Source organism: Epinephelus fuscoguttatus, linkage group LG19, assembly GCF_011397635.1.
Source record: "Epinephelus fuscoguttatus linkage group LG19, E.fuscoguttatus.final_Chr_v1".
Lineage (NCBI taxonomy): Eukaryota > Metazoa > Chordata > Actinopteri > Perciformes > Serranidae > Epinephelus > Epinephelus fuscoguttatus.
This window is the reverse complement of record NC_064770.1, coordinates 23,964,581-23,978,886: the sequence shown is the minus strand read 5'-3', so window position 1 is coordinate 23,978,886 and position 14,306 is coordinate 23,964,581. Positions and strand designations below refer to the sequence as shown.

The window sequence follows — 14,306 nt, the reverse complement described above, 5'->3', positions numbered from 1 at the left end:
CACAAAGATAGACTTTGACTATGGCTTTGATCAAACTAACAGTCAAGTTTCATACAGACATCTAATGACGTCACAAAGCTATCTAGTCCTAGGCTATCTTCAGTAGGACTAATTTGCCATGAACTCTAGAAAATTCTGAATTAAGATTGTTTTTGTTTTTTTTTAAATTTGATTTACACAGCCCTTCCCATTTAATTAAACTACTTTAGCGGCTGGCAAGCCCAAGCTGTTTCTAGAGGACACACACCCCGGCTGCCTGGGTTGTGTGAACCTAAATTTCTGTCATGCACCGATTATTATCCACTTGATTGTATTGTTTTAAGAAATTTTAAGAAAATTAAGTCTGGTCCTCCTGTCTTCCTGTAGGGTTCTCTGGAGGCAGCCAGTGGGGACACCAAGGACAGTTGCATGCGGTGTAACACCAGGGTTTGTGGTTAAGTGGTGTGTAGTGCCAGTGGAATGTGACCACCTTTAGATTGGGTGAGATGTGTCTCGTGGTTGTAGCAATTAACTTGTAACTATCTGCCTTTGGTGCCACATTGTGCTGCCCTCTGACTGTCTTCTCTACCTTCAGCCTCTCTTTTAGTAGGACCAGAGAATAAATGATTTCTTATTGATTTTAAGGCAGACAGAAAAAAGAGGAAATAATAAAACTGCTTGAACTGGTTATTTTGACTGCTGTGTTCTACGGTCTACAAAAACTCTTTACTCATTACTCACTCCCAAACATCGTTAACAAACCACAAATGATGAGCCATGTTTTCCTCTTTTTTTGTCATCAGATGCCGCTGGTCAGCAGACAATTACCATGGAAACATGGCTCTTAGTTCTGAAAGAGCCTGAGGAAAAGGTGGCTAACTTTTTTTTTATAAAAAGTCAGTATGTGCTTTTTGTGAAACTGTCCAACTTGCATTGACTAATTTAAGAGCAAAATAAAGACTGACTCAACAAGACAGAGTGAGACCAGGTCCATATAACACAGAATATGGAATATGAAAAACTCAATACTTACTTGAGGAACTGATTGAGTTTGTTGTCTTGGGCTGGTAGCCTTTTTTGGACATATCTCATGATGGTTTTCACATCAGACAGTATAAAGCCTTCTGTCAGTGTAAAAGCAACGAACCATTCAGCAGGAACCAGTGTATAAAGTAAGCAGAAATGCATAATCAGGTGTCTTGTTACATAAAAGAGGAGAAAAAGAATCCCTCTCAGAGTATATTGTCTGGGTTAAAACATTATCCAGTTAAAGCCTCGTTTCTTATTTACTCAGCACCAGTGCCTGGTTGCATTTAATGCTTAAAGTTTTTAATTTAAAGTCAAGGTAAAGAAAAATCAATAATTTCTTTCTTCACACATTATACATTTTAGAAAATACTTGTTGAAAATGGGGAAAGACGGAGAACTGTGTAGTACTGCATTGTGGAGTTAGACTGGTAAATATTTTTTCACCATTTCTGTGTTCAGGATTTTTGGGTGGGCCTAAAATAATGGCTTGATGACACAATGGAGCCATCGTCATCAACATATAAAAACTACATCGCCAGCTTGCAGTAGTATTTACTGAAGCCAAGATATTAACAGACATTTTCTATAGAAGTACATAAAGGTACATACAAAGTATAACCATATGGTAGGCTGCCATTTTTAATAAAGTATTAGAAATACCTGAGTATGACCCCGGTCTAGGTTCACATCGTTGTTTCTTAGTTGGTGATTGCCATTTGCTGGACTCGCCCTGAAGATCCAACTTTCTCTTCACTTATTGGATTGAAGAAAAAAGAAAGAAAGCAAAAAACAAGTATATTGCATGTGCCTCTAACAAAAACAAAAAGTGGCCCCTGAAGGGCTCCTCTAAAATGTGCAGTTTGATCACACAACTCAGTGCCACAGATCTGCCAAGTTTTGAGGGGCTGTGCTGTTGGCATGCTGACTGCACGAATTTCGACCAGAGATGTTACCTTAGAACTTAATGTTCATTTCAATATCATAAGATGTCTCCACTGTCATTTCCCTAAATTTGGAAGCACATCTAATGAAACAACTGCACAAGTCAGTTATGATGACATACTGCTGTCAGGACAAGATTTGTGCAGAAATTCTTTGGTTGCATTAGCTTTTCTGGTGGCTGGTCTCAGACGATCTTGCAGGGGTGTAGAGGTCCTGGGCTGATGTGGTTACATGTGGTCTGCATTGTGAGGCTGGTTGGATGTACTGCCAAATTAAGGGAAACAATATTGTAGACAGCTTGTGATAGTGAAATGAATATTCAGCTGACGAGCAACAGCTCTGGTGGACATTCTTGCAGTCAGCATGCCGATGGCACGCTCCCTCAAAGCTTGTGACATATGTTGTTTTGTGTTGTGTCATGAAAATACACATTTAAGAATAACCTTTTATTGTGACCATCCTAAGGCAAAGAAAGGAAGCCAAAAAAAAGTTAAATTTTTGTATCTCACCTTTATCACTTGAAGCACTGGTGGATGGACAAACCTGAGGTTGAACATGTAAATTTGTCTTTTAAAACAATGTTTGATTGACAGGATAAAGCATGGAGGTCATTTTTAGGTTCATGAAATGTACCCAAATTCACAAATATGTAGGATATTACCACAGACCTAGTTGTATTCTTATGTCAGTCTGCTATGAGCTGGTCTGACTAGCTAGAATCTGGCAGGCGTGTCTCTGGTGGTTGACCAGCTAGCCTGGTTAAGTAGCCTTCTTGCTAGCAGTATTGCCAGGTTGGTCCAAACAATCAATATTAGTCTTGAATACAATGAATATTGAAAATAGTATAAATGTCTGCACTATGATAAACCAGGCCAAACTTTTGTCAACCCAGCAAATTCATTTATTCCATCCTAAAGCTGCCCAGTTGGGTGGAAAATAACCTGATCTGGCAACATTTATTGGAAAAATTGTCCACACCAGATGCAGCTGTTTTTGGCGTGTCAATGATACGACCACCAGGAAATCCTAACATATTTCACATATTGCCATCAGGCAGAGAAACGTACGCCCCTTCACACAGAGATAAAGAATATAGGCAGTGCTTTTTGATTGGTCATCGCATGAAATAAAGTTTTATAAAATAAGTTTATTGAATAAAAATGTTCAAACAGACATCTGAAGAACATGATATTAGTTCATTACAATACAACTGAGAACATGGCTGCCATGTCAAATAGTTGGGCAACAGTTCCTTAGATGATACTTAATTGTGTGAAACTGTTTTCAGCTTACTTGAGCAGGAGAATCAACTGTTTCTGGATTTGTTGTGTTTTGTTCCCCCTAGTAACAAAAGAAAATAGTTGCAAATCAACAATAGTTAAAGTTGCTGTCTGTCACTCTGGAGGAAGATAGTTGATTGCTGAGTCTCATTCCCAGGTCATCAAATACTGGTGCTTTGAATTGATTGTTCAGTCCAATTACCAACCCAAAGTGATTGTATTTGACGACCTGGGAATGAGACTCAGCAATCAACTATCTTCCTCCAGAGTGACAGACAGCAACTTTAGGAAATGTTACATTCTTTATGTACTTACGTATTTACAGTGCAGAACATTACCTTTAACAACTCTAGTCTCTTCTTGAATTTTGCCCCAGGTCCCAGTTTTGGGATCAGGTCAGTGATTTCTTGATGACCACAAAAATAAAGACTTTCCTTGTCAATGCATTGATCTGTAATTAACAAAATGTTCAATTGAATCATAGCAATGCAAAACTAAAACTAATTTCAAACTGCTGCAGAAATATACTGTATAAGGAGCGACATAGGTGTGAGCATTACAGCCACACAGTGCTGCATTGTAGAGTTAGACTTTTGAGTAGCTTCAGTGTCTTGCAAATTTGGGTGGACCTAAAATAATGGCTTGATGACACACTGAAGCCATCATTATTATAATCACTCCCACACCATATAAAAACTGCGTCACTATTTACAAAGTTCCTAGTGCACGAGTAAACTTTACAATGTTAACAACAGTGTAATAGCTATTACCAGTGACATGTTAATGCAGCCGAGCTAGCTACGGTAAACATCTGGCCTACTCCTTCCAGCAGATTAATTATGATTTCTCACAACTAATAAAACCAGACTAACTTATTCAGCAAACATTTTTCATAGTATCCAGTGGGTTTTCACAGTCCTGAAAAATGTGTCCTCTGTTCCTCCTCCGTCACCATAAATTCAACCATTGTCTTATGTTCCACATATTTTTTCAATTAAGAGACTGGTATGGTCCCTAAATTTTTCCTGCAGGAAATGGTTACAGACCATATAGCAACCAATAAGGGAATACTTAAAGCCGAGGGCAAACACTTAGAGATCAAAGAGTTTGCCCTTACAACATCCCAAGGACATTCTAATGGTGATGTTATATCAGAAGCATACTGTATGTATTGTTGCATGTTACTGTACAGTATGTATTGTATTGTATAGATAGATGTAGTTTAATCCTTAGGGTATGCATGCTGTTGACTGTTTGAGTTGTACTGATAAGATTTTAACAAACATCCAATGAAATAATATTTACTGAAGCCAAGATATTAAGAGACATTTTCTATACAGGTAAAAAATGATATTATATAAAAGTATAACCCTGTGGGAGGCTGCCATCAGAAAGTATTGGAAATACCTGAGTATGACCGCGGTCGAGGTTCACATCGTTGTTTCTTGGTCGATGATTGCCATTTGCTGGACTCGCCCTGAAAATCCAACCTTCTCTTTCCTTATTGGATGGGAAAAAAAGCAAAAAAAAAAAAGTTTGTTGCGTGTACCTCTCACATAATTGAAACATAGTCTCAATATACCAAACAAAAAGGAAAGTGTTGCGTTTAAATTTTTGTTTAGTAGAGTTGCCTAGTCAAAGCAAGATATTACTGCATTAAAAAAACACACGTGAACACTACATGTAATCATTAAGATATTGTGTATCTCACCTTTATCACTTGAAGCACTGGTGGATGGACGAACCTGAGGTTGAACAAGTAAATTTGTGTTTGATTAAGAAAATATATTTCCATAGCATTTGTCCTCCAACAGGGCTCTGCAGGCTTAAACACAATTTACAATTCACACACTGAAATTTGCATTAATGTTCTCATTCAGTCTGGGATGAGCCAGAAAAGAGATGATCAAGTTCAGTGTCCTTTCCCCCCCAGTCAACATTGTGATTCAATGATACAATTCTTCAGTCAGAGTCTCAGTCTTTGTCTCAGGACTCTTCAGTGCCTAAAATGCAGTCGTGACTTTTCCTAGTTGGGGCTACAGCACTGTAGGTAACTCTGTATATTCTGGCCGTTTTTGTCTTCTTAAACATTTGTATTTTGAAAGTATTTCTCCTGTCACAGAAACTGAGACTCAAGTTTGTGTTTCGGATGTTATTATCATACTGTTGGTGATGTGTCCTTGTTTTTATTCCAGTACTCTGCACAGATTTGACACCTGCCCACCCACTTGCTCTTATCCAACAACTCTCTGAAGCTCAGTCATATGATCATATTTTCCCCTCAGTTTACTGAATACAAATGTTCAAACAGACATCTGAAGAACATGATATTAGTTCATTACAATACAACTGAGAACATGACTGCCATGTCAGATAGTTGGGCAACAGTGCCTTAGATGATACTTAATTGTGTGAAACTGTTTTCAACTTACTTGAGCAGGAGAATCAACTGTTTTTGGATTTGTTGTGTTTTGTTTCTTCTAGTAACAAAAGAAAATAGTTGCAAATCAATAATAGTTAAAGTTGCTGTTTGTCACTCTGGAGGAAGATAGTTGACTGCTGAGTCTCATTCCCAGGTCGTCAAATAAAGACACTTTAGGTTGGTAGTTGGACTGAACCACGAACCCAAAGTGCCAATATTTGACGACCTGGGAATGAGACTCAACGATCAACTATCTTTCTCCGGAGTTACATGCAGCACCTTCAGGAAATGTTACATTCTGTTTAATGCAAGTGTTATCAATGAGATTGTATTTGTATTATGTTTTTTGTTAATTGTCTTTACAATGCAGAACATTACCTTTAACAACTCTAGTTCTCTCTTGAATCTTGCCCTGGGTCCCACTATTGGGATCAAGTCAGTGATTTCTTGATGACCAAGACAGTAAAGATTTTTCTTGTCAATGCGTTGAGCTGTAATCAAAAAATATTCAGTTGAATCACAGTAATGCAAAACTAAAACTAATTTCAAATTGCTGCAGAAATATATGATATAAGGAGGGACATACAGTAGGTGTGAGCATTACAGCTACACAGTGCTGATAGCCTGGTTGTATGATTGTATTGATTGTATTTTATGTTAGTGAAGATTCTCAGTCATCCAGGTCATGGTAATCTTAAGTGCTATATCGTAGGTAACTGGACTTGCTTGAGTTTCTTGAAGATGTTTCACCTTACAGCAACTCTATTCAATTGGCACGCGGGCCTCATGCAGCTCAGAAGCAACCTCTGAGTGGTCCAGGCAGGGAGTGGTACCGAGACCCGGTATTAAACGGCCTGGGGCAAAATTAATCAAGACCGTAATAATATGTTATTGGCTCTTTTATCGTTACTTTTTAAAGTTTTGGTTTCATGGATCATCATGCTGCAGCCTTCTTCTTGCTCTCTGCATGTCAGCGCTGACCTCCTCCCCACAGCACACACACGCAAACACAACAGAGTGAAGTCATACAACAGAAGAGAGGCTGCAGTACTACTGTTACTGTGAGTAAGTGCAATAAAACCTCTGCCAGTAAAAAGCCAATACTTTATGTAGAAAGCCATATTTCAATCTGCTCTGTCCACAGTCTCTCATTTACTGCTATTATGGTTTATGATCATGGTTTTCACAAGCACATCACACAAGTGGAGCTAACTAAAATTAAAGCTGTCTGTATGTAGTCTAACACTGTATCTGAAGATGTACCTGAGGCAGCCGACCTGCAGACAGTGAGTGTCCTCAGTAGAGGGGGGACAGAGCGCAGGATGAATGACTGATACTGATGTTTGTGTGCTTCATGCTTAGATAACGTTACGTGATGTCAGGAGCAATATTAATTTTATTGACATGCTAGTCTTTTTTCCAGTGAGATATTTTTGAGTTTATATAGTGACTTTGTTGTTGTAAACATGAGTGTTGCTGCCATGGACTGTATAAAACTATATCCTGTGTATTTAACATCAAAGGAAAGCATCAGGAGGTGAGGTGTGTGCATGTGTGTGTGGAGGAGAGGGAGATGCTGGTAGAGAGATAGAGCATTATGTTGTGCTCCTTGGTCAGATATATATCTGATCAAGGAGTGTATGTGTGTGTGTGTGTGTGTGTGTGTGTGTGTGTGTGTGTGTGTGTGTAAGAACCTCCATTAATCATACAATTTAAGTGTGATAAGTCTCACTGACTGACCGTCAGCTGTGTGGAGAAGGAGAGGGGCGGAGGGAGCAGAGCTGTGGAAACATCCTACACTCCAACATACTATCATGCGTTTAACTAACACATTAGATGGATATATAGAGAAAGGCGATGTTTAGAGAGCAAGCCCAAATAACTCCACTTTAGAAAAAAACCCAAAATTTGTAAGCAACTTTACAAAAAAATAAGCCCAAAGTTGTTGCTTCTAAACGGACCTGACAACCCTGCTTGTGTGCTTCTGAATACCCGTCCTGCTCTGCCTCTGATTGGTTTATGATGAAATGTTATTCTCCCTAAGCCAATCATCATCACTTATGCGGTTGTCTCTCCCTTCCTTCCCCCTCACCTGCCCTCACAAAAGAAAAAAAACTTAAGAGCTCTGCTGAGAAGGAGCTTGCTTGGGTGAAAGCCGCTTCAGTGAACTCAAGTAAAGCCGACTAATGGCACATTTTATTGTGAGTAACGGTAACGGTGTTATAACGGGGGAGACAGTAACTTTTTTGATTACTCGTTACTGAAAAAAATAGCGCCGTTAGTAACGCCGTTATTCCCATCACTGCTCATCAGTCACTCAGTGCTTTAAAAGGCTGGAGGAGGAGAAGTAACGGCTCAGTTGCCACTTGCCACCTGGTCGTCAGCAGAGAGGAACAGATGAGATGAAGCACAGCAATGTGGTGAGGAGAAGAGAACACATCCGGCACAGAGCATCCATGGCCTGTGTAGCTGCCCCATCTTCCCAGGCTGCTGCGACAGACACACCGCAACATCATCCCCTCACAGCAGAGGTGCTTTGGTGCAGATCCCAGAGGGGGCTTTGCGTCAGCACAGAGACAGAGAATCCAGCAATTGTGCTAGTGTAAGCAATCACAGTTGCTGGAATTACAGTGCTGTTCTCATTCATGAATGTTATGATCGGTGTGGGTCTGTTAGAAAACAAAACTCAACTGTCATAGCAGTATTGAATAACAAATTTTACATTATTTTCTCAGCTTGGTGCAATGGTGACAGCATTGAATGTCATGCAGGTGGGTTCATGGCAACAGCCCATCCAGTAGTACTGTTGAGGCTACTGCACATGTGGCACTTTCAGAGGTGGTTTTCCATCTTTTGCTTGGATACCAAAAAGCACACGCAGCGCTTGGTTGGTAGCCTCCTACATCATGGTGTTCACAGATGTGTCCCTATCAGTATAGGGATGGACCTGCCTGGAGAGAGCAGTTGGTTGTGTGTGGCCTCCAACAGCGGTCTCACATCAACCTCCTCAAGCTACAGGTAGTGTTTCTTGTCCCCCCAAAGCTTTAGGCCCCTGACACAGGGAAAGCACCTGCTGGTGAGGACTGACAACCACACCATGGTGGCCTACATCAACAGGCAGGGCTAAGTTTGGTCCACTGCTCTGTTGAGGATGGCAGAGAACTTGTGGTTTTGGGCCTCAAAGCACTTGTTGTCTCTGAAAGCTCTTCACGTTCCAGGACTGTGGAAGTGGAGGCTTCACCTGAGGTGGTGAGGCAGATCTGGACTCGGTTCAGGAAAGCAGAAGTGGGTCTGTTTGCCAGCCGACTACCCTATGAGGGGGACAGGGTGGCAAAATTCCATCTGCTCTCCCCATTTCATGTGTTGGCATGTTATCTCCCAAACCTACAGGCAGGGATACTCCCACTGGGATGGACGAGAAAGCTGGTGAATCAGATCAATAAAACGTTATTTTCTGATTGTTTCACAGCGGTTATGGTCTACAGCACAAACACCCACATCCCCACACACCTCCGCTCAACAATGAGGTTGTACTCCGCACCACTTGATTTGGTCTGAATATTGTCGCCGTCTCGCTGCATCTCTGCTCTCTGTGGGGCTGAGCCAGTGTGCAGCGCAGCAGAGACAGACAGTGGAGTAAACTTGTTATATTACTGTAAGTGCCGTAAAAGCTTTGCGAATTAAAAAGCCAAGAAGAGTAATTTATCAATGTGATCCGTGCAAAAGATGGACAGACTCCAAATGACAAAAAATATTGCCGTAAAAAGTGTAATTTGCATCAATTTGCAACGATATAAACAATAGAGCAAAATGTGAAATGATAGACATTTTTCTCTCGTCACACGATATATATCGTCATATTGCACAGCCCTAGATGGATGCACACTCCACAAGTGGTGTGACAGTGTCAGCCGCCTTGTTCAGCAGAGTGCGTGTCGAGGACATATACAGCAGTGTCATTGTTTACCTTAGTTCTATTAGCACAGGCAGAGCCCTCTACCTTGGGGCCATGGCTCGCTGAGGAGGATGAAGGATGTGTGGTGGCGGGCACACCCCCTATTATATACTATGTTCAGGTAGGCATGTCCTGATTGGCTGGCTATGTTTATTCAGATTCAGTGTGTGAATGCAAGCTTGGGATTGGAGGAGTCGTATTAATCATAAAACGATTTATAAAAAGATCTTTACTCATACTGTTTTTTACTTTCTAAACACAGACAAAAATTGTCAGGATTTGTCAACACTGATCACTCCCTTGTCTTAAAAATATGTCTGTCAATGATAAGTCAGCGCTGTGCTGCAGAAACATGTTGCAGCATTTTTTATGTCTGTATTAGTAGATACCAACATTGTATAATATTTGTGCCCAACACAGAAGCATGGAAAGACATTTCAGTATTACCTTGAAATTTTTCTATCCACTCACTGAGATCCCATTCAGTTAATTTGTTCCGAACAAAATCATCCATGACCAAGAACAGCAACTGTAAGGTAAAGAGAAATAAACAGCAAAATATGTTTTGATCAACCATTACTGCTTGGCATTTTGGAAACAGTTACAATCAATTATAGTTCATTAAAGGAAAAGAAGGGGTCATGAGACTGATAATGGCATTCTGACAAAAGTGTCCTCAGCAAATATTTGGTGGAAAGTTACATCACAAATAACTGACCATCTGTTGTTTCTTTCTACTAGAGTCTGCTCTGCTTTTCACTTACCTGTCCACACATTTCAAACAGACATTTATTTACAGCATCATTAGCTTCTTGTAAATGTTAATATGTGAAAAGAAATCCAACCTTAACTAGAAAAGTTCACTCAGTAGAGTGCAGATCTCCACCAGCCACCTGGGCTGATCGCTGCCACTAAAGACAATTGTTGTAATATTCCAGCAGACACAGTGCAGAGTGTTTCAGAAGCTCCCAGAAAAAGAAACATGCCCCTAGTCTGTTTTTGACAGAGCCACAGCATGTTGCACAGAGCTCAGTGAGTTCTCCTGCTAACAGGCACTGTATGTGAAATATAGATAGAGTGTAGTTATAAGGACGAATGTCTTTTTAATAACTTAAAGTCATGTGCACGTCATAACTGGACATTTAACGGTATTAACCTTGTCTTACTGTCTTTAGCCTACAGCACAACAAAGTAGGAAATAACAACAAAAACACAAGTGAAAAAGACTACAACAACAAAAACATTTATCTAGTCACATAAGCCCCGTTTCCACCAAACACTTTCGGTATGGTATCTTTGGAACCGAAAGTACCCTTCAGACATGGTACCTAGACCCTAGAGTTTCCACTGCAAACCGTACCTTTAAATGCGGGTGGGGTTGTTGTCACTCACTGCTGTGTCCAGCACTCACTGTACTTCCTCATCACCAGTGACACAAAGGGAAGTCTGCACCTCGTTGTTTGTCTACAGAACAAGACTGCACGCGAACATTTTCAGAACAAAATAGCTGGAATAACAATGGAATAAACATAAACAATGCAATAAATACCCAAAAACCACTATTCAATGCAACTATCTGCAATCAGCACATAAATGTATCTCTATATCGACTGTCCCGTCACATCTGATCAAAGGAGATTGGCACCGTTTGGCACGCGTAATGGAAACCCAACCTGATTTGATTAACACAGCTGCAAACTAATGAGTTCACATCCCTCTCAGCCAACCACAAACAGCCACAGCATCAGATAGGGAGTATATATTCAGCATCTGTGATCTTAGAAAAGTCAAAAGAAAAGAAACAGAGTGAGACTGCGAGAGAGAAAGAGAGAGAGTGCACACGCACGAGAGAAACGCAACATTGATTTACAATTGTGGTGACCTCCTCCCAGGCTACCTTTGCATCATCAGCCCGTGGAGGTCTGCTCGCAGTTCCGTATATTTGGACACTGCGAGCTTGGACCTCCCAGACCAAAACATCAGTTTCCTCCTGGGAGAAGTTTGGCCGTCTGACGCTGCTGCTCTCTTCCGCCATGGTGAATTGAGTAAACTCTCATTACACCTTCGCGCGGGGCATTTAAGGGCGAAGAGAGGGGCTCATTTGATTGGTGTGATGTGAATGGGCTGTGTAAAACCCACTCCACGCCTTCTCTCCTCCCTCTTTCTGACTTGCGCCAGTAGGAGGGACGGAGGTGGGATAGAGGAGTAGCTGCGCCAGGGCGCACGGTGTGCCAAACTTAAAAATCCACCTGGCCACACCCAGTTGGTGAAGCGCAGGTACGCAGCCCTACGACTTAATGTTCCACCTAAAAAATCCTGGCAGTCGGCCCAGTGAATGTTTCTCCGACTCCAGCTGCTGCAAGAGGCAATAAAACATCCTTTCACTGCATAATTACAGTTCACTAAATAAACTCTCCACAGTATGGACAGTGGTTACATGAGCCTCAAAACCTGCCACAACTCAGCCCTGAGCAGAGTGACCGTCTGCTATTGACCAATCAACAGACTGCAGTGTTCACAGCTCCACCTTTTAGTACCAGATCTGTGTGCTAGGTACCCCAACAGAGGGGGGACCAAAATTGTAACGGTGAGGAATGGTTCCATTGGTACCATCCACAACTTTTCACAGTGGAAACAGAAAAAATGCGTACCGAAGCACTAACACCAAGGAAAAATGACCAAATCAGAGCAGCTTAATTTCCACTGTTAAAATTAGTATAAAACAATGACAGGCTGTCTGAAGCTGCATATGGGTTAACTTCATTTTTTTGAGTATAAAACCCATTTGAATCTTTAGCTCAGATACACTGACAGATCTGGTGGCTTACATGCTCCTGTAGGAATAATCACAATTTTAAGGAAGCCCATTTCAGACAAACATTTAAGCTTTTCAGTGTCTCTTAAAAAAATTATTGAGAGCAGACAAAAAAAATCAAGCCCTGATAACTGGATTAAAAACACTTTAACTTGCACCAACAGGAAAAATAAACGACACTGTACAATTTAATAAAAAAGGATTATAGTACGTTTATTTCAGCAGGTTTATTAGTAACTTGCAGTTTAAGATAATTAGTCAACATGGACAAGCTTAACCAAAGGGCAATTTTGGTACCCCACCACTTCCTACCACTCCAATACTTTCAGTTTTGTTATTATGGAGAGAAAGGGCTCAAGCTTTACAGACATCCTAGATTAAAAAAAAAAAAAGTAACAAAATTACACTTAGCAGGCAAAAGTACTCTTTGGAGAATGCAGGGTTCGAGTATATTTCCACGTTAAATATTAAATCTATAGTGAATGAATGCCTGGGCTATGGAAACAAAATAGTGACAAAACAGCACACTAGGCTACTACATAGTATTTTACAGTTAAACTTAGTCTCTCAGTAATATATTTAGCTGTGAATGTAATGCATTGAGGTTAGCGTACTTACATCTGGACTGTTCCTCTTTAATGCACATACATGACTCCTCTGATACTTGATCTAACATGGGCACTTTGTTTGTGTAGTCAACACCCCTCATCATCATACTCTCCTCTCTGCCAACAGAACAGGTTCAGCAAGATAAATTCAAATGTGGAGATGTGCTGCAGGTAATTGTCATGAATTCATCAGTGTTTGAAAAGCAGTGATGATACAAGTATTTGTAAAAGTAAAAGTATCAATACCACAACGTAAAAATCCTTCTTCAGCAAAAAGCATAAAAGATTTATCAGCAAAATCCAGCGTTTCAGACCATTGACTAGCATATTATTATAGATTACATTAATATAACCTATTATTAATAGGTGTTAATGTAGCTGTGCAACATGGCGCTACTGTAGTTTCGAGTTGTGATTCCCAGCCTTTTTCCTTAAGGGACCTTTTTTTCTATAAGTGACATATTTTATGTCACTTTTATTTTATTATATTCAGTGCATAACAACAACAGTACAGAATAACTGATAAACTGTGTAATTAACCTAAATAATGAATGTGATAACTGCAGGAAGTTTGTGTAAAAAGAGCAAAGTGGATGAATTTTTAACAGATTATTTCCTTTGAACATTATATCAGAGATAAGATTTCCTGGTGGTTTTAGGAACTGTTTATGTATTTTTTTTTAAATGTTCATCATATTCAATCATATTAAATTGATAGGCTTTTGACAAATTCAATGTTTTCTTCTTCCTGACATTTGGCCAATGTTGTATTAGCTCTTTGGATTTTTGTATTTAGCAGAGTTGAGGCTCTGTGAATTGGCATATAGCTTGCATTCAGTCTTTAGGAGCCCTCATCTTGTGAAACGTGTGTGTGTGTGTGTGTGTGTGTGTGTGTGTGTGTGTGTTTGCGCGTGCGTGCATGCGTGTGTGTGTGCATGCATGCGTGCATTTGGGAAATGCAAGTAGATTTAGGGGGAAAGCTTGTTGTTCCCCAGGAAATAGTCTGTACCAGGCAGAGGCCTGACTTAGTGTTGTGGTCAGTGAGTCAACAGATAGTTTATTTCATTGAGCTGACAGTTCCTTGGGAAGACCCAGTGGAAGAAGCCTATGAAAGAAAAAAGCTTAGATATGCCGACTTAGGAGCAGAAGCTGAGCAGCAAGGATGGAAAACTAGGATTTGTCCAGTGGAAGTGGGGTGTAGGGGATTCATAGCAAGATCAGCTGTCTCGCTCCTGGGGGAACTCGGAGTGCGGGGACAGAGTTTGAGGAAGACAGT

At 40.5% G+C, this 14,306-nt stretch overlaps 1 protein-coding gene and 1 long non-coding RNA gene across 2 annotated transcripts in view; one reads left to right on the top strand and one right to left on the bottom strand.

The window, feature by feature from the left end:
- Window positions 1–10,121, bottom strand: part of LOC125880100 (nuclear GTPase SLIP-GC-like) — a 33,453-nt gene extending 23,332 nt beyond the window's left edge. Inside the window, exons 1-7 of the mRNA XM_049562377.1 lie at window positions 10,055–10,121; window positions 6,031–6,143; window positions 5,663–5,710; window positions 3,244–3,291; window positions 2,460–2,493; window positions 1,669–1,761; window positions 1,013–1,103 (exon numbers count right to left, since the gene is read on the bottom strand). Coding sequence (XP_049418334.1) covers window positions 1,013–1,103; window positions 1,669–1,761; window positions 2,460–2,493; window positions 3,244–3,291; window positions 5,663–5,710; window positions 6,031–6,143; window positions 10,055–10,121 — 494 coding nt within the window. The remainder of the gene's footprint in view (window positions 1–1,012; window positions 1,104–1,668; window positions 1,762–2,459; window positions 2,494–3,243; window positions 3,292–5,662; window positions 5,711–6,030; window positions 6,144–10,054) is intronic.
- LOC125880103 (uncharacterized) overlaps window positions 1–14,306 on the top strand; it is a 148,233-nt gene that overhangs the window by 118,606 nt on the left and 15,321 nt on the right. The window lies entirely within an intron of this gene.